The following is a 19184-nucleotide window of genomic DNA, read 5'->3' as shown; positions in this document are numbered from 1 at the left end:
TGGGCCTAGAGGAAGGCATGGGGAAGTAATAAGTAGATGATGGGTTGCTAGAGTGACAGAAGCTTAAACCCTAGTTTATGCGTTGCTTCGTTAGGGGCTGATATGGATCCATATGTTTAATGTTGTGGTTAGGTTTACCTTAATACTTCTTTTGTAGTTGCGGACGCTTGCAATAGGGGTTAATCATAAGTGGGATGCTTGTCCAAGTTAGGGCAGTACCCAAGTATCGGTCCACCCACATATCAAATTATCAAAGTACCGAACGTGAATCATATGAACGTGATGAAAATTAGCTTGACGATAATTCCCATGTGTCCTCGGGAGCTCCTTTCTCATTATTAGAAATTGTCCAGGCTTATCCTTTGCTACATAAAGGATTGGGCCACCTTGCTGCACTTTATTTACTTGTTACTCGTTGCCATTATCTTATCAGAAAACTATCTATCACCTACAATTTCAGTGCTTGCAGAGAAAACCTTACTGAAAACTGCTTATCATTTTCTTCTGCTCCTCATTGGGTTCGACACTATTACTTATCGAAAGTACTACGATTGATCCCCTTTCCTCCGCTGTCATGATACTCCACGACAAAGAGCTGCCACCACCGGCCGAGGTAGTGGAGGAGGCACCTGCGTGCCTTCGCAATCATCGAGGGCACCTCCTCCTTCTTGTCGCGCTAGTCGCGACACGGCGGCGACGCTGGCTCGTAGATGCGGGCGTAACGGTTTTGCGGCGGCGACTCCGCCTCCTCCTTCATGTAGCCTCCGATTTGGATGACGCGGTTGCGCTGGGGAATGGGAGAGGCTCCGCCTTGACGCGTCGGAGAGGCGTCGACGCCGGCTCTGCCTTGATGCAGTGGAGTGGCGGCGAGGGCGACACCGTCCTTGAGCGATGGCTTGAGGTGCGTCGGGTAATCCTCATCCGTCGCAGCGGCCTCCGCGAGGAGGCGTGACTAATGCGGCTCCTGCTCCCCCTTGTCGCTGGAGCAGAGGATGATCTCCTCTTCCTGGAGGAGCCGGGCACCGTGGAGTACGATGGAACCGGAGAGCGACGACGGGGGCGCCCCGATCTGGATCCGGAAGGCGATCCAGAGCCACCACCTGCCAGTGCGGAGACACAAGACTTGGTCATCGTCGACAGCAGTGAACGAAGAGGAGAGGATGTGAGGTTTGGCGTGGACGGCGCAAGAGGCGTGCTAATAGCCGCGACCAGGCGAACGAGTGGGTGGGCGGCTTCAATGCGACCAATCAACCGAAGGAGGCTCTTGGTTGCCACGCCGGCATTGAAGCGGCGACGCCCGCTCATCCGGGCGCGTCGTTCCGACCGGCATGAAAGTCGAGGAGTCACGTATGCACTGGAGTGGCATAATCGGTACGAAGCGGGATTTTGGGTAGGGAGAGTTTTAGGTGAGACATGGCTATTAGGCGTATATGTGGCGGCCGTCCCGACTCCCACAAAACCTTCTCCTGATTTGCATCCGGTTTACGAGATTTCGAACACATAGATTTGTCCGCAGATCGACGGGCACCATGTTGAATGACTTGCATCATCCAAATACGTCATTAAACGTATGCGAACGGTTGGAAGGTCTCCCTAAAGCCCTTCTCTTTCTCTTAAAAAAAAGAGAGCCCCTCTCAAAGAAGACCAGACAAAGTCAAGTAGAGTCCTTCACACGGAAGCAACCTATACATGGCCTGGCGGCTACTCAAAAATATTTACGCCTGTCGTGGACCATCGGATTTACAGGGAACGGCCAGGATCGCCTCCCTCTCCTTGGGGGAAAACAGCCGGATTCATCGTCAAGCTCAAAAGAATAAATAGAAATTCGGGCGGGCGCCGGTGCCGCCACCTCCATCGACCATCGCGCTCCGGAGTCTTCACCGGCGGCGACGAGCCCTTCCGCCCCCCACCTTCTCCGTCCCGTTCGAGGTGAGGCCCTCGCTTACTCCTTCGAGCCCCAGTCTTTTTCCAGCGATCCTCGCCGGTGTGGCCCCCAGCTTTCTGATCTCAACTTTCTGAACCTGACAGAGCTGATTCTTGCCGGTGCCGGTTCGTCCCCGCCCGGCCGCCCCGTCCTCCCCGGCGCAAGTCCCCTGCTGCGGCGAGCCGCCTCCACCAGGTAACGCACTCTGTAACTCGTTCGTTCTAGCAAGAGGTCGATTCGAGCCCTCTAGCTAACTGTTCAGTTTCGGCCTTAAAACCAGTGACAGAGTTGATTCCATCGCCTACCAGAGTCAAAATAGCTCACTGTCCACTGAACGATTGGCGTGTCTAGGCGGTTAGTTTATTTACTTCTATATACATACAGGTATCTTCATCATCTGTTAAAAAAAAATCATGTTGTGTTGTGAATAGAGTTAAAAGTTGTTTGTTTCTGCATCAGTAAAGTCACCTCAGAGGTACGGTGCAGTACTCCACACAAGGAGAAGAGAAGGAGACCAATGTGTTCGTTGTAATGATATCACGCCATTCGGTTCAGTGCTATAATCTCAAACCAGCAGCTTCAACTTTAAATTCAACCAATAGATATCTGTCTGCAAATAAGCATGTGGCGTCAACTTGCCCTCAACTGTTGTTCACGTTGGCCTCCCAACTTATTAGGTTCTGCACTCAGTGCTGCTAGTTATCATTGTTAAGAGATTTGATTCATCATCAGGAAGCTCATGTACATAATGTAATGTTTTTCCAATATATCTGTGGCGTCACCATGTTTTGCTGATGCAAGATTAACTATTCTGAGATCTTTTATTTTGGTGAAAAAATAGAAGCCTAGACTTTTTCACATGGTGTCACTGTCTAAAACGATCCACGCATATGATAGATTACGCCTCATATTCAGCGAGCTTTCTCTGACATTTGTAATCGTTAAATGGCCTGCTGGTCTCTAAGCTACCTAAATTGCCAAGTGATGGCTAGCTCTTTGGTATCGTTTTAAAATCTAGATGCTTAACTCTGTTTGCACCTTGTTTGGCACCTTGTTGTCTTAACTATTCAGGAAAATGACATCGACTCATGAAAAAGGCAAGAGCAAGGCGCGGACAAAGCTTCTGATCGATATCCAAAATGCTGTTCAGGAGTGTTGGGAGGAGCACAGGGTTTTTGAGGCCGAGCCTGGGGACAAACCTCCGGCGCCGGGCGAAAAATTCTTTGGCACGTTTCCCTACCCATACATGAATGGTTTACTGCATTTGGGCCATGCCTTCTCACTGTCCAAGCTTGAGTTCGGTGCTGCATACCACAGGCTTCGTGGGTCCAATGTCCTTTTACCCTTCGCTTTCCATTGTACTGGGATGCCAATAAAGGCCTCGGCGGACAAGCTTGCCCGAGAGATTGCACGATATGGGAATCCTCCGGTATTTCCTGTGGCAGACGAGAAGTTAAGTGCTGAGGTGTCAGAGGCTGATCAGGTCGCCGTTGTTCCGGGTAAGTTTAAGAGCAAGAAAGGTAAGGCTGCTGCAAAGTCTGGTGTTCAGAAGTTTCAGTGGGAGATTATGGAGAGCTATGCGCTGTCAGATCAAGAAATTGCCAGATTTCAGGATCCTTATAATTGGATGACTTACTTCCCTCAATTGGCCAAGGACCATCTCAAGGATTTTGGTCTGGGTTGTGATTGGAGGTGTTCTTTCGTAACCACTGACATCAACCCGTTCTATGATGCTTTTGTCCGATGGCAAATGAGGAAGTTGAAGAAACTGCACAGGATTGTTAAAGATATGAGGTACACGATCTATTCTCCGTTGGATGGCCAACCTTGTGCTGACCATGATCGAGCAACAGGTGAAGGTGTGCAGCCACAGGAGTATGTGTTGATTAAAATGGAGGTGCTACCGCCTTTTCCTCCCAAGATGAAGGCCTTAGAAGGGAGGAAAGTCTATTTGGCAGCAGCGACGTTGAGACCCGAGACTATGTATGGGCAGACAAACTGTTGGGTATTGCCAGATGGAAACTACGGGGCATTCGAGGTTAATGACATTGATGTCTTTATCATGACAGCAAGGGCTGCTCTTAATCTTGCATATCAACATCTATCCAGGGTCCCAGAAAAGCCAACCTGCTTAGCCGAACTGTCTGGCAGTGATCTGATTGGTCTGCAGTTAAGATCTCCTCTCGCTTTGAGTGAAAACATATATGCGCTGCCCATGCTCACCATCTTAACAGATAAAGGCACCGGCATCGTGACTAGTGTTCCGAGTGATTCGCCGGATGATTTCATGGCCCTGCAAGATTTGGTCACCAAGCCTGCTTTGAGAGCGAAGTATGGAGTCAAGGATGAGTGGGTTCTTCCCCTCAAAGTTATCCCTGTAATCAACATTCCTGAATTTGGGGACAAGTCAGCTGAGAAGGTGTGCTTTAGTCTCAAGATTAAGAGCCAGAATGACAAGGAGAAGCTCGCTGAAGCAAAAAGAATGACATACCTGAAAGGATTTACTGATGGGACAATGATTGTAGGGGAGTTCAGTGGAAGAAAGGTACAAGAGGTAAAGGCACTGATAAGGAAGAAACTGTTGGAAGAAGCCATGGCAGTGTTGTACAGTGAGCCCGAGAAGAAAGTTATGTCGAGGTCCGGCGACGAGTGCGTGGTCGCGCTCACAGATCAGTGGTACATCACTTACGGTGAAGGTGAGTGGAAGCAGAAGGCGGTCCGGTGTTTGGAGAATATGAATACTTTCTCATCAGAAACTCGAAATGGTTTCGAGCACACGTTGGGCTGGCTCAACCAATGGGCATGTTCACGTTCTTTTGGCCTAGGTACTCGCATCCCTTGGGATGAGCAGTTCCTTGTGGAATCTCTTTCCGATTCAAGCCTGTACATGGCTTACTACACAGTTGCGCATTATCTGCAAAACGGCAACATGTATGGAAAGGAAATTTCATCCATCATGCCAGAACAGATGACGGATGAAGTGTGGGACTATGTGTTCTGTGATGGCCCAGAACCCAAGAGTGACATCCCTTGTGCCCTCCTGTGCAAAATGAAGCAAGAATTCGAATATTGGTATCCCTTGGATATTCGGATGTCTGGTAAGGATCTTATCCAGAACCACCTGACATTCAGCATCTACAACCACGCCTCGCTTCTCCCGGAGCACCACTGGCCTCGCGGATTTCGTTGCAATGGGCATCTCATGCTTAACTCTGAGAAGATGTCCAAGTCCACAGGGAACTTTCTAACTCTCAAGGAGGCCACTGCGGAATACTCGTCCGACGCAACTAGGTTTGCCCTTGCCGATGCCGGTGACGGCATGGATGATGCCAACTTCGTCACTGAAACAGCAGAATCCGCTGTTCTGAGGCTCACGAAAGAGCTTGCGTGGATGGAAGAGGTCATAGCTTCTGAATCTTCTCTAAGGTCTGGGCCTCCCTCTACTTTTGCTGACCGTGTGTTTGCGAATGAGATGAACATTGCTGTGAAAGAAACTGAGAAGAGCTATGACGCCTTCATGTTCAGAGATGCCCTCAAGTCTGGGTTCTATGACCTCCAGTTGGCGAGGGATGAGTACAGACTCTGTTGCAGAATGGCAGGCATGAACCGCGATCTTTTGTGGCGATTTATGGATGTCCAGACCAGGCTCATCACCCCCATCTGTCCACACTACGCCGAACATGTCTGGCGAAAGCTCCTGAGAAAGGATGGTTTTGCGATCAAAGCTGGGTGGCCAGTCGCAGGCGCTCCGGATCCTACTCTAAGATCTGCAAACAAATATCTACAGGACTCCATCGTTTTGATGAGGAAGCTGCTAAAGGCGCAGGAATCTGGTTCCAAGAAACCCAAGAAGGGAGCTGCACCTCTGCTACCATCGTCAGAGGGAAACAAGTTGGCCGTTGGTCTGATATATGTCAATGAGCACTATTATGGGTGGAAAGCGCAGTGTCTGAAGGTGCTCCGGTCAAAGTTTGATAGCCAGACATGTACCTTCGCCGCTGACGAGGAGATCAATAAGGCACTGAGGAACTGCCTTGTTGGACAGGAAGCGGCAGACTTCAGACAAGTCCAGAAACAGTGCATGCCTTTCATCAAGCTGAAGAAAGTCGAAACTAGCAACTTTGGTTCCAATGCTCTGGATCTGAAGCTCCCTTTCAGTGAAATTGATGTTCTCAAGCAAAATCTGGAGCTGATCAAAAGGCAGTTGGGCCTTGAGCACGTGGAGGTGTTGTCGACATCTGATGAAGCCGCTCTTGCCAAAGCTGACAGCTATGTTTCTGTGTTGAACAAGACCCCACCTTCCCCCGGTGAGCCAGTTGCAGTATTCATGACCAGGCAGGCGTTTGAAGCCCAAAACTGAGATGAAGGTACATATACTATTATTAGCTTCCTTTTCTCTTATTTCTGTGGACATGTAGAAGTTACATTAGATATGAAAAAACAAAAAAAAAATGTACTTATTCCATACCCTGTTACACAGCAGTGGTGCTTTGCACAGGGACTGCTATGTTGAAATGCTGCTCTATGTCAAAGACCCATGGAGTTTGAATTTGTCTTATCGCTCTGAAGCACAATATTTAGAAAGTCCCATGGAGTTTGTATTTGTATTAATTTTTCTTCTTCACTGTAGCTTCCAGCAAAAGATGCTGCAACTAATTATTTCTTGAGAAAAATAGCAGCCCTCCTGCTCATGCATTTAAGAAGGGACTATGAAACTGAAGCCCCATAGTAGCTTAGGATAGTAGCCCTAATCTGTTCTCGAGGTACCAGTTTCAGCTTCTGCGCAGAGACTAAAGTCAAGTAGATAGCAACTAATCTATGTGATGATGATTACTTGATGAAACTACCAAGTTTAATTTATTAAACTGTGTTTGCTGTTATCCAAGTATAAGTATAGTACTCTTTTTTGAACATCATTGGCCTCCTGTAAAGTGTTGTATGACACGCACCTTGGAAGAAACACAGTCCTCTCCGTCGCGTGTGGACCATGATCTGAACCATTCTTATGTAAGCGATTCTTGTAGTCATGGCGATGTGTCCACTTGCTCTAGATGATTTCATTGGCCTCTGTTGTTATTCTGTCGCTTGCTAGCTAGCCTGTAACCAAATCATGGATCTCAATTTTGTACAAGCCACAAACAACATAGCATTAGCTGCTGCTGGTTGCATTCCCAGATTCGGAACACATGTCAAATTCAGGAAATCGTATGCTTTTGTTTGAATTCAGAAATCAAAGCAGCAGTGTGTACTTTGAAGCATTCCGTTTGTATGATATCATATTATAGACATGTTCTCGTGTTCCTCTTTCAGGTGCATATGCAATGAAGGCTTGATAATCCCTCCAGCTCCAAGATGTCAAGATCCATCAATTATTAGAAGAAATACATTGCTGTTGCAGAATCTTGCATGCAGTTTTTTTTAGAGGGCGAAGCAGAAGGCAAAAGATGCAGCGGTAACCAGAATGAAAGCTGCATATTTGTGTAGACAAGCAAAAGATGTATTTTCTAGTAGTTTGTCCTTTCAGGATTTTTAAACCCATTATTTTACAAGTCTTCTCCACTTAAATATTCCACTTTGGAAATGTTATATGGCTGAAACGGTGAAACCAATTCAAGAAACAACCCATTTTTCGGTCTGTGCATTTTATCCTTTATCTACAGCCAGGTGATTTTAAGTTTGCCAGGTAAACAAATGCTCTTCCTAGTGTGTCGTGTGTGTCGCAGCTCCGTCAAACCCTGTAATCTGGATGCTTTGCCGACATAACGGCCAATGAAAATGTTCATGTGGGTTTTTCGGCCCCACCGGTGACCTTTCAAAAACTGCTCTTCATTGATACTGGAAAAATTCAGCAAAATTTTATAATGAAGTTTTGTGTGCAGAAGGAATCATGGGGTGAAAGGCGGGACGGAGGCGGTGCCCAGGGCCACCACACACCCCTGACACCCGGCCAGAAGGTAGGCCACATGGGCCCCACATGGTTTCGTTATTTTTCCGATGCTCATTATTTCTATTAAAATTGCCAAAAATAGTGTTGGGGGATTTTTCGAAGATGATTTTCATACTCTGGAGGTGTTCAGAATTTTTTTTGATAAATTCTTCTGGAGTACTTGTATAACATCGGTGTCCACTTTGAGGTTGTTACCGACAATATTTGTGCTCAAAACCTCTGACCATTCATCACTCTTGGTCTAGTGCCCCATGCCATCATTGATCTTGATTGCTCCTGGCCAGTAAAATTCCTCGATGATATATGGGCCTTCTCATTTGGATAGAAATTTACCTGCAAAATGTCTTAAAGAGACTTGTACAAAAGGACTTTATCTCCTATTTTGAATTCACATTTTTGTTTTCTCTTGTCATGCCAATTTTTAACCTTTTCTTTAAATACCTTAGCATTTTCATAAGCTTCATGTCACCATTGATCTAAAGCACTCATATCAAGCAACAATTTCTCTCCAGCTAACTTGAATTTGCAATCATAATTCAGTTGCTTAACAACCCTATAAATGGAGGGGGCGGGATCATAGTAGCCGGAAACGGGGATCGGTAGGCCGTCCCTTGATCCCGATTCGTCGACCCGGAATCGGATTCGGGAACGAGGTCGGATTCGGTATGATTCGATGAAGATTCGGCGTCCCCGCAGCCTGCTCCTCGATTCAGGTTCCAGGATCCAACAGCCAAAACGCGAGGCATAATTTACTCACGCCGTCGTTTCTTTTCTCAAGGACTCCTCGTTCTTCCTCCAGTCCATTAATTGCAAGGGGTCCATTAACAGCAAGGAATGCTGACCGCCAGGGAGTCATCGTTCTTCAGGAACTGCGTCCCTCGACCCATGGTACCGTACCGGATTCATCATACCCAAATGGATTGGATCGCGTCCCCGCTATAAAAAAAATTGTTCAAGAGATGTATACCCTCGTTGTACCCTATTTTTTTCAGCCACCGACTCTCGTCCCTCGTTCCCGTTCCTCGTTCCCACCGTATTGGAAACATAGCAACTATGGGCGGGATTGGGTAGGTCCGGTCTATCGGATTTCGACGTGGCGGACGTCCGGATTCTGGAATCCCCTGTTGAGCCCCTCGATTTGGGATCGGCCCAGGGAATTCTGGACATTCGAACATGTCAGGCGTATTATAGGGATCCGTGATGAACAGTATGACTCTAACAATTTAGGCTGGAATGAGATCTGCATTGGAGATGCCTAATATAATCAACAAGGCAATCTTGGTCGGAAGAAAAATTTGTATGCATTTATGCTTAGGGCATCTCCAACGCTAACCCCTAAAATGGGTACATTATTTGTCTGGGGTCTGGTCCGGAACAGTTCAAGGACACTGATGTGGGAGCCGGTCATCCAATCATGTCCCCTAAATATCCATCTATGCATGTGCATGTCGCGGTTGAAGAGAGAGAGGATGTCCGGATGTCCGACATGATGGCTTTTGGTTGGCTAGACGGATGTCTGGACTCCCCCAAAGCAAACTCCCTAGTTTGCTTCTAGTTTGCTGGAATTTGGACGTCTGGACTATTCCGTGACGCTTGAGGGATAACATTGGATGGCAAAATTCCTCATGACTCCTGCAAAGGACATATAAGGGCGATTTGAGGGTCCGTGTTGGAGATGCCCTTACGAGAATGTACAATTGGTTCATCATCTATTTTGAAGGACTTTTATTTGAAAGGAGACTTGTACAAAAGGACTTTCATCTTCTATTTTTAAGGATGGTTGGTGCATGGACAAGGAAAGTTCAATTGAAGTTGTTGCTCTGAGGTGTCCGGTGTTGGTCGAGACGCGGCTTAACAATCTATTTATGGCAGGCTCCTTTACGTTGTGTATGTATTCATACGCGTAGCCAGGGGAGCATGCCCCTGCTAACAACCTAACTACAGTAGTAAACAGTGCCAAATAGTGTTCTGGTTGCTACCATGAACAAATAGACAAGCCGCCACGCCCCAGGCCATGGCCATGGTAGCCTGGGGCCTGGCTACGTCCCTCTATGTATTAGTTGTCGTGGCTAATCTTTTAGTTAACTTGGTGTGGAGTTTTAACTGTACTTGTTGTTCTCAACAAGTTATTATTTTTTATATTTGTTTTCTACATTCTATAAAAGTATGGTATGTTTAGGTGGAAAAGAGTTGTATGCGTTCATGCTTATGGAAATGTACGATTGATACAGTCTCATGTGATAGTATAAGTACCCATTCTTTTTATATAAGTACCCAGTATTTTTATGGAAATATTGTTTTTTGAATGAAATATAAGTATCCGGTTTTTCTAGGGAAATAGTTCTTTTAGGGAAACATAAGTACCTAGTTTTATTAAAAAAAATTCTGATCTATTCATCTTCAATCATGGCAGTACAACAAACATCAGAAATAATAAAAATTACACCCAGATCCGTAGACCACCTAGCGATGACTACAAACACTGAAGTAAGCCGAAGACGCGTCGCCGTCATCGACCCTCCCTCCGGAGTCAGGCACAACTTGTTGTAATAGACAGTCGGGAAGTCATCGTGCTAAGACCTTATAGGACCAGCGCACTAGAACAACAACCCTCATCAATAAAGAATAAATATATCGAAAGGATGCAACCCGAAGACACACGAACATAGACGAATAACAACCAGATCCGAGGAAATTCACCGAGGATAGATCCGCCGGAGACAGACCTCCACACATCCACTAACGATGCTAGACGCACCACCAGAACGGGACTAGGCGGGGGGGGGGGGGACCTTTATTCCATCTTTAGGGAGCCGCCGCCGTCTCGCCTTCCTGAGAAGGACACAAACCCTAACAAATTTCAAAGAAACAACTAACAACGGAGCCCTCCCGCCGGCCCTTGTCAGGATACACCGCGCCCCATGGCCCTAGGACCACCCGAAACGAGGCGGACTTGCCGCGGAGCCTACGAGAGGCACAAATCCTAGCTTTTTTGGAGGAGGTGCCGGCTGCGTGGTGGTCAAGACATAAATTTGGTTGTAACTCGGCAAGTACCCAGTTAAAGCCGATCAATAAAGTAAAATAAGTTCTAATTTAATCTTATTTCAAAAAAAAGTTCTAATTTAATCCTGGACGTGACAACTGACAGCATGCACAATTAGGAAAGTTTGTTTTGAGAATCACGATTAGCAAAGTTTGACAGAACAAATCATGCATTAGATGGACGTCAATACAAACTATACTACTATCACTAGTAGAAAAAGAGGCTTCCGTCCAGCCCCATTAGTCGCGAAACTGTAGGAACCGCGACTAATGAAGTCTTTAGTCGCGGTTCGGCAGATGAACCGCGACCAAATGCCTGGGCCCAGGGCGCTCGCGGGCTTTAGTCGCGGTTGGCCAGGCCAACCGCGACTAAAGGTGCCCAAAGGCCTTTAGTCGCGGTTGGCCAGGCCAACCGCGACTAAAGCTCCTCCCTTTAGTCGCGGTTGGCCAGGCCAACCGCGACTAAAGGTGTTGAGACCTTTAGTCCCGGTTCGTGCCACGAACCGGTACTAAAGGTCCCATTTTCAAACTCTACCCCCCCCCCGGGATCGCCTTTTCAGTTTTAAAAAAAATAAAAGAAAATAATGGAAATGTCAAAAAAATAAAAGAAAATAAGTTTCTCATGTGATATGTGGTCTAGTTGTTGGGAAAATTTGCAAATTTGAATTTTGACTTTATTTGCAAAATCTCTCTAAAATTTGTAAAAATGGGCATAACTTTTGCATACTAACTCGGATGAAAAAGTTTTTTATATGAAAAATCATCTACTCAAAAAGTTACATCCAAATTTAACGGGGGGAACCCCGTTAAACATTTTCAAAATCCTCAAAAACCTAATAGAAAAAAAGTTACGGGGCTTGTAAGATCTAGAGTGGAAAAAATTGAAAAATATTCAAACAGTGGGCAAACTATGGTCAAACAATGGTCAAACTAATTATTCTAGAATATTAGTGTTACTAAATAATTACTTTAATTATTTCACTTTTGGTCAAATCTGGTCAAACTGTGGTCAAACAATGGTCAAACTAATTATTCAAGAAATATTAGTGTTACTAAATAATTATTGTTTTTTAAAACAATAGTTTCAAACTCAAACAGTGAAATGTGTCACTTCATGCTCAAGCAAAATTCCTGAAGGTTAATAGGATTGACATCTTATTATTGTCAGGAAAACAACAAGTGCAGACTTGGAGCGTGGGAGAATAGAACCCGGAAGTTAAGCGTGCTTGGGCTGGAGTAGTGAGAGGGATGGGTGACCGGTTGGGAAGTTAGATGATTTGGAATGATGAGGGGTGATAAAAGAATAAATTGAGAAGTGATGAGGGGTGGTGATTAGAGACTAGAGGTTAAAATAATTCAGAAATTTGAAAAAAAAAATTCAATTTTTTTTTTCAAAAACCTGTGGCGGCCTTTAGTCGCGGTTAGCCACAAGAACCGCGACTAAAGGTCCTCCGCCCACGTGGACGGGCCTTTAGTCGCGGTTCTTAAGCAACCGCGACTAAAGGGGGGGCCTTTAGTCGCGCCCGTCTGGTCGCGGTTGCGCAACCGCGACTAATGGCAGTTGCGAACCGCGACCAAAGGCCTTTTTTCCACCAGTGTATAGTATAGTTGGCGCTTCCCGTAAAAAAAAAGTATAGTTGGCGCTTGGCCGCCGGCGACGTGCATGACTCTGTCTCTGCCGGTCTGCCCGTTGTACGTACGGTGCAAGACTACAATAAGTACCCCACTTTTTGTACAATCTAGTATCAAGTATCAATGATCGATTCCTATGGCGTCGTGGGCGGACCTCCCGCCGGAGCTCCTAGACCTCGTTGTCGCCGGCCTACCTAACCCCGCCGACCGTGCCCGCTCCCGCGCCGTGTGCCGTTCATGGCACTCCGCCGTGCGACGGCATGGCCCCCAGGCAGCCCAGCTACCATGGACGGTCTTCACTGATGGCGAAGTCGTCACACCCATCAACGGTCCCTCGGAACACTCCACCTTCATCCCCAAGAATTCACATCTCTCCGGCTCCGCCGACGAGTGGCTACTCTTCGGCGTCTACCACCGGACCCCCAAACTCATCAACAACTATGTTCTACACAATATATTCTCCGGAGAGCGTGTTTCTCTGACCGAGTTGGATGCCACCCTCCACCGCGCTTACCGCGTCAGCAAGTTCCGGATGCAGTCCACCGCCCACGACTTCATGGCAGTCATCACCACCAACAAGAACCATCCGCTCATCGTGATCCTGCCAGGAAAGAGTGTGTGGCTGCCAGAACCACGGGCAGTTCCATATGTTTATATCGTTGACATTGCCTTTTGTGGACACAAGCTCTATGGCATCAGCAAGGCGGAAGACCTCATCCCCTTTGACCTAGGGCTAGATGAAGAGGGAAGGCCCGTGGTCACCATTGCAAGACGTGTAATTCAACGACCACTTGATTACGATAGTTGGGATGATGATTATAGCGACAGTGATGATGATGATGGTGATGGTGATGACGACAACAGCGAAGAAGGCGATGATGATGAAGGCGATGATGACGAGGATGAGGAAGAGGTAGATATTGATGTGGTTGCAAATGATGAGGACGAGGGCGAGCAGAAGATGGAGGAGGAACAGGCCGCGGTAGACGTGACAGCCGAGGCTGATAGTTTGGTGGCCAATGATTTTCATGGGGAGAAGGGGTCAACAGTGCCAAATGATGATGATGGCTGAAGTAACTTCAATTATCGGAATGTCTCACATCATGGATTTATGCGCGGAAAAGAATACACTTGCTGGCACCTAGTCCAGTCACACGGGAAGCTGCTCATGGTGAAGCCACACATCCATATCTTTCCAGACTATTCCTCATCCATTCGCCAGGTTGATGTTTTCATAGCCGATGTTAAGACACGCAAATGGGTGCCCATGGCTAATGGGCTCGGTGGCGACCGAGCACTATTCATCGGCCAACACTTGTCCAAGTTTGTTTCTGCACCTTGTGGAGATATCAAGGAGGATGCCATCTATTTTCTCGAGTCGGGTGAGGTGTTCAATATGAAAACTCAGAGTGCTAACCCGGCGAGGTTTTACGAGCCTGACTACCTGGGATCGAATGTCATGTGGCTCTTCCCCCCGGAGTTGGTGCTTTAACAATATTTAGATTGTATTTACAGATTTTTTTTTCTTCCTACATATTCGTTCATATACGACAGTGGATTGGATTTAGTTATTCATACCTGATTCTACTTGCGTTACTTTGGAAACTAGAGTTCAACTGTTCCTCCACTGTCAATCTGCAGCTGCTTGTTGGGTCTACTTGTGTACTGCATGGACTCCTTTGGCAGCCTCTATCCAGGAACAAATCAATCACATTTATCTCTTTCTGAAAGCCAGTTTTTGCTTGAGATTATCATTCTTGTCACATGGCTATTTGGAGCATGAGTGAATACATCTTCAAAGCCATCCAGACTAATTTATTTATGCACTAGTAGCGCAATGTTCGAAGAAATCAAATGGATTATTCAGGGAGCTATTTAAGGGGGAATGGTATAATTCCTTTGAGGCTTGGGTTCTTTCTTCCCGATAGTCCGTGCGGCATCTGTTGTTGTAATTTCTTTGTAACTGTGCTAGTGGTGTAGCTTAGCTCTACAGTTTCTTCTTTGTAATTGTACAGCTAGAAGCGAGCTTGCTTCAAAAGATCAAAACAAGAATGTCGAAACGTTCCAAAAGCATTGCTGTTAACTGATGTTTTAGTTTCTTCCTACAGGCATGAGTTGTAAAGTGTTCAGGGATAACTGAAGGAGATAGCACGGCTACCACTAAATTACAGCTAACTACTCTAGGGAAATTACTTAGTTGATGCTTTTTTCTCCTACCCCTTCATCACGAACACAGTACGGCTTATATATATAGCCAGTTGCATCACCAAGATGTAAATAAGATATGATCATAGCGTATAACTACTTTGCATTAGCAAGATAATGATGACTTGTCAGCTGGGCTCCTCCTTGGATGAGTGAATGAGCTGTCTCAGTGTTGCCTTTTCTTCCTGTCTCCAGTTCTTGGCATAGCAAAACGGTAGATACCTAATTAAGTATCAACAAGAAAGTATCACCAGTAACAAATTATGAAGCCTCACACACTACCGGAACAGGGCAATACCCCGACGGCCAAATATATGCCGACGGCCCCCGTCAGTCTATACACCATGCTATGCCGACAGCCAAGGCCAGGCCGTCGGGCTATCCTGAGGTATGCCGACGGCCCCCGTCGGCACAGAAAAGCCGTCGGCCTACCTCCGAGTATGCCTACAACTGCCGTCGGCATACACGGGCCGTCGGCATAGCTGTGGGCCCGGCGACCCGGCCCGTGACGGGCGGCTAACGACGTCGGCTCTATGCCGACGGAAGAGACGGGCGGCCGTCGGCATAGCTATGCCGACGGCTTTGCCCACGTCACCGATCCGAGGTGCACCGACCAGCTACCAGGCCGTAGCATGCCGATAGCTTGCCGTCGGCATAGCTCTGGTCCACGCCAGTGATCCGCGACGCCTGCCACATCACCGATCCGTGGCGCGCCGACCAGCCGACAAGATATGCTTAGATTTTTTTAGTTCTCATATATAATTTTTAATGTTTTATGTATTATTATTTGATTAACTTACATGTAGCATGTGTACATATAAACATACATACATTATTTATCGATTTGGTGAATTTTTTCCATAGATTATGAATATATATGTAGTTTGTATTTTTTTTGCGAGTACGTTAATAATGTGACCTCATGTTCTTTTGAATATAGGTCCTTATACTTTATTAAAATCAAAAACAACTATGTCGACAGAAGTGATGTGGCGGTTGCAAACGCCCGGCACGCGTCCTCGGAGTGTGACCCCCCTCACGTCCGGGGTGTGCTGCCCTCACGGATGGCGCTGTCGCCGGCACCTGGAGGGGGGAAATAGCCGCGTTGGGTCTATACGGAGGGGACATTGCTCCCAAGTGTTCCTATGGGCTGACCTATCACAACCGGGTGGAGAGGTCAAAGCCCGTCTGGGGAAAGTCAAAGGGCTAGATCTCGTGGTCAACTGCTCCAGTGTTAGTTGGGACGGGGGTCCTGGTGGTTTAGCAATGCCATCAGAGCGTCGTATTGGGCCCTCATACATGCCGTACGGTGTGATGGCATGTCTGAAGAGGCAGCACACGTCTCCGGGGTGTGGCCCCCTCACGGACGGCACCGCCGCCGACACCTGGAGGGGAGAAACGGCCGCATCGGGTCTACACGGAGGGGATCTTGCTGTGAGTTTGGCCCGGATGTTTCTCCCAAAGTGTTCCTATGGGCTGACCTAACACAACTGGGTGGAGAGGTCCACTGATCAAAGCCCGTTCGGTGAAAGTCAAAGGGCTAGATCTCGTGGTCAACCGCTCCATGGTTAGGCGGGACGGGGGCCCTGGGGGTAGCAATGCCACCGGAGCGTCGCACCGAGCCCTCATACATGCCGTACAGTGTGGTGGCATGTCAAAAGAGGCAACACGCGTCTCCAGGGTGTGGCCCCTCTAACAGATGGCGATGACACGGTAGTAAACATTCTGCGGTAATGGTGCGACGTGAATATTATTGAACACTCGGAGCGCGATAAAATCATGAGTTTTTTACACGACATGGGCACATGTGCTATAGGAATGATGGTAATTTTTCATAATTTTTGGTGATGCAGAAGTATATCTGAACACTGCCCTCTACGCGGATTGCTCTTCGCGTGTCTACGATTGTGGCCAGTGGCCTCCTGATACATCTCCAACGTATCTATAATTTTTTATTGTTCCATGCTATTATATTATCTGTTTTGGATGTTTAATGGGCTTTACTATACACTTTTATATTATTTTTGGGACTAACCTATTAACCGGAGGCCCAGCCCAAATTGCTGTTTTTTGCCTGTTTCAGTGTTTCGCAGAAAAGGAATATCAAATGGAGTCCAAACGGAATGAAACCTTCGGGAGAGTTATTTTTGGAACAAACGCAATCCAGGAGACTTGGAGTAGACGTCAGGGAAACAACGAGGCGGCCACGAGGGTCCAGGGCGTGCCCTACCCCCCTGGGCGCGCCCCCACCCTCGTGGGCCCCTTGTGGCTCCCCTGACTGACTTCTTTCGCCTATATATACTCATATACCCTAAAAACACCGAGGAACACAATAGATCGGGAGTTCCGCCGCCGCAAGCCTCTATAGCCACCAAAAACCAATCGGGACCCTGTTTTGGCACCCTGCCGGAGGGGAATCCCTCATCGGTGGCCATCTTCATCATACCGGCGCTCTCCATGACAAGGAGGGAGTAGTTCACCCTCGGGGCTGAGGGTATGTACCAGTAGCTATGTGTTTGATCTCTCTCTCTCTCTCATGTTCTTGATTCGGCACGATCTTGATGTATCGCGAGCTTTGCTATTATAGTTGGATCTTATGATGTTTCTCCCCCTCTACTCTCTTGTAATGAATTGAGTTTTCCCTTTGAAGTTATCTTATCGGATTGAGTCTTTAAGGATTTGAGAACACTTTATGTATGTCTTGCATGTGCTTATCTGTGGTGACAATGGGATATTCACGTGATCTACTTGATGTATGTTTTGGTGATCAACTTGCGGGTTCCATAACATTGTGAACTTATGCATAGGGGTTGGCACACGTTTTCGTCTTGACTCTCCGATAGAAACTTTGGGGCACTCTTTGAAGTACTTTGTGTTGGTTGAATAGATGAATCTGAGATTGTGTGATGCATATCGTATAATCATGCCCACAGATACTTGAGGTGACATTGGAGTATCTAGGTGACATTAGGGTTTTGGTTAATTTGTGTTTTAAGGTGTCATTCTAGTATGAACTCTATGATAGATCGAATGGAAAGAATAGCTTCATGTTATTTTACTACGGACTCTTGAATAGATCGATCAGAAAGGATAACTTTGAGGTGGTTTCATACCCTACAATAATCTCTTCGTTTGTTCTACGCTATTAGTGACTTTGGAGTGACTCTTTGTTGCATGTTGAGGGATAGTTTTATGATCCAAGTATGTTATTATTGTTGAGAGAACTTGCACTAGTGAAAGTATGAACCCTAGGCCTTGTTTCCTAGCATTGCAATACCGTTTACGCTCACTTTTATCGCTTTCTACCTTGCTGTTTTTATATTTTCAGATTACAAATACCTATATCTACCATCCATATTGCACTTGTATCACCATCTCTTCGCCGAACTAGTGCACCTATACAATTTACCATTGCATTGGGTGTGTTGGGGACACAAGAGACTCTTTGTTATTTGGTTGCAGGGTTGTTTGAGAGAGACCATCTTCATCCCATGCCTCCCATGGATTGATAAACCTTAGGTCATCCACTTGAGGGAAATTTGCTACTGTCCTACAAACCTCTGCACTTGGAGGCCCAACAACGTATACAATAAGAAGGTTGCGTAGTAGACATCAAGCTCTTTTCTGGCGCCGTTGCCGGGGAGGTGAGTGCTTGAAAGTATATCTTTAGATCTTGCAATCAAATCTTTTAGTTTCTTGTTTTATCACTAGTTTAGTTTATAAAAGAAAACTATAAAAAATGAAATTAAGGGTGCCTCATATGCTTCATCTTTTTAATATCTTTCATGAAAATAAGGATTTCGATAATTGTGCCAAAATGTTAGACAAAGAATGCATTAAAATGTTTGGTACTAAATCTTTGAATGATGAGCATGATTGCAATGTTGTTAGTACGAACTCTTTGAATATCCATAGTACTAATGATGATTGCACTAGTCATGATGAAAAGGTCTCTTATAAGCATGTCAATTTTTGTGGAGTGCATAGAGTTTGCAAGTACACACCAAATAGGGAAGATGGATTTTGCAAGAGGCATAAGTATTTAGAAACCAAATGGTTGCAAGAAAGGCTAGATGTTTGTGCTGAAAATTTAAATTTTCTTAATCATCCTTGTGAACTTTGCAATGAACATGATCATTTAAATATCCAATGCAAATTGTTTCATGATCGTATCATGTCCAAAAATTGTGATGACTTGATTTCCCTTGCACATCATAATGAACTTAGTTTGCTTTTGGGTTATGAAGAAATGAAACGTATAACTAAGGATATGCCAGAATTTGTCCTTGATAAAGTTCTTGATTTTGATCTAGAAGAAATTGTTATGTATTGTGCGGTAAATTGCATTGAAAATCATTATATTGCCAATTACATAAAGAAAAAACAAATAGAAGATGAAGAGAATACTAATGAAAGGGAAGAGACTTCCCAATA

The 19184-nt window shown here is 46.1% G+C and overlaps 1 protein-coding gene across 2 annotated transcripts; it reads left to right on the top strand.

Moving 5' to 3' along the window:
• The first annotated feature begins 1762 nt into the window (after nt 1-1762).
• On the top strand, nt 1763-7559 carry LOC123110323 (leucine--tRNA ligase, cytoplasmic). Of its 2 annotated transcripts, XM_044530812.1 has the most exons (5): nt 1763-1929; nt 2029-2119; nt 2205-2278; nt 2996-6291; nt 7235-7559. In XM_044530812.1, exon 4 carries the CDS (start codon nt 3000-3002, stop codon nt 6282-6284), a length of 3285 nt encoding a protein of 1094 aa, XP_044386747.1. In that variant the 5' UTR covers nt 1763-1929; nt 2029-2119; nt 2205-2278; nt 2996-2999; the 3' UTR covers nt 6285-6291; nt 7235-7559. The 2 variants fall into 2 exon arrangements, with proteins under 2 accessions (XP_044386747.1, XP_044386745.1); XM_044530810.1 differs by lacking the exon at nt 2205-2278.
• The last annotated feature ends 11625 nt before the right edge of the window (nt 7560-19184 follow it).

The sequence above is a fragment of the Triticum aestivum genome, chromosome 5B, assembly GCF_018294505.1.
Source record: "Triticum aestivum cultivar Chinese Spring chromosome 5B, IWGSC CS RefSeq v2.1, whole genome shotgun sequence".
Classification (NCBI taxonomy): domain Eukaryota; kingdom Viridiplantae; phylum Streptophyta; class Magnoliopsida; order Poales; family Poaceae; genus Triticum; species Triticum aestivum.
This window is presented reverse-complemented; position numbering and strand designations above follow the sequence as displayed.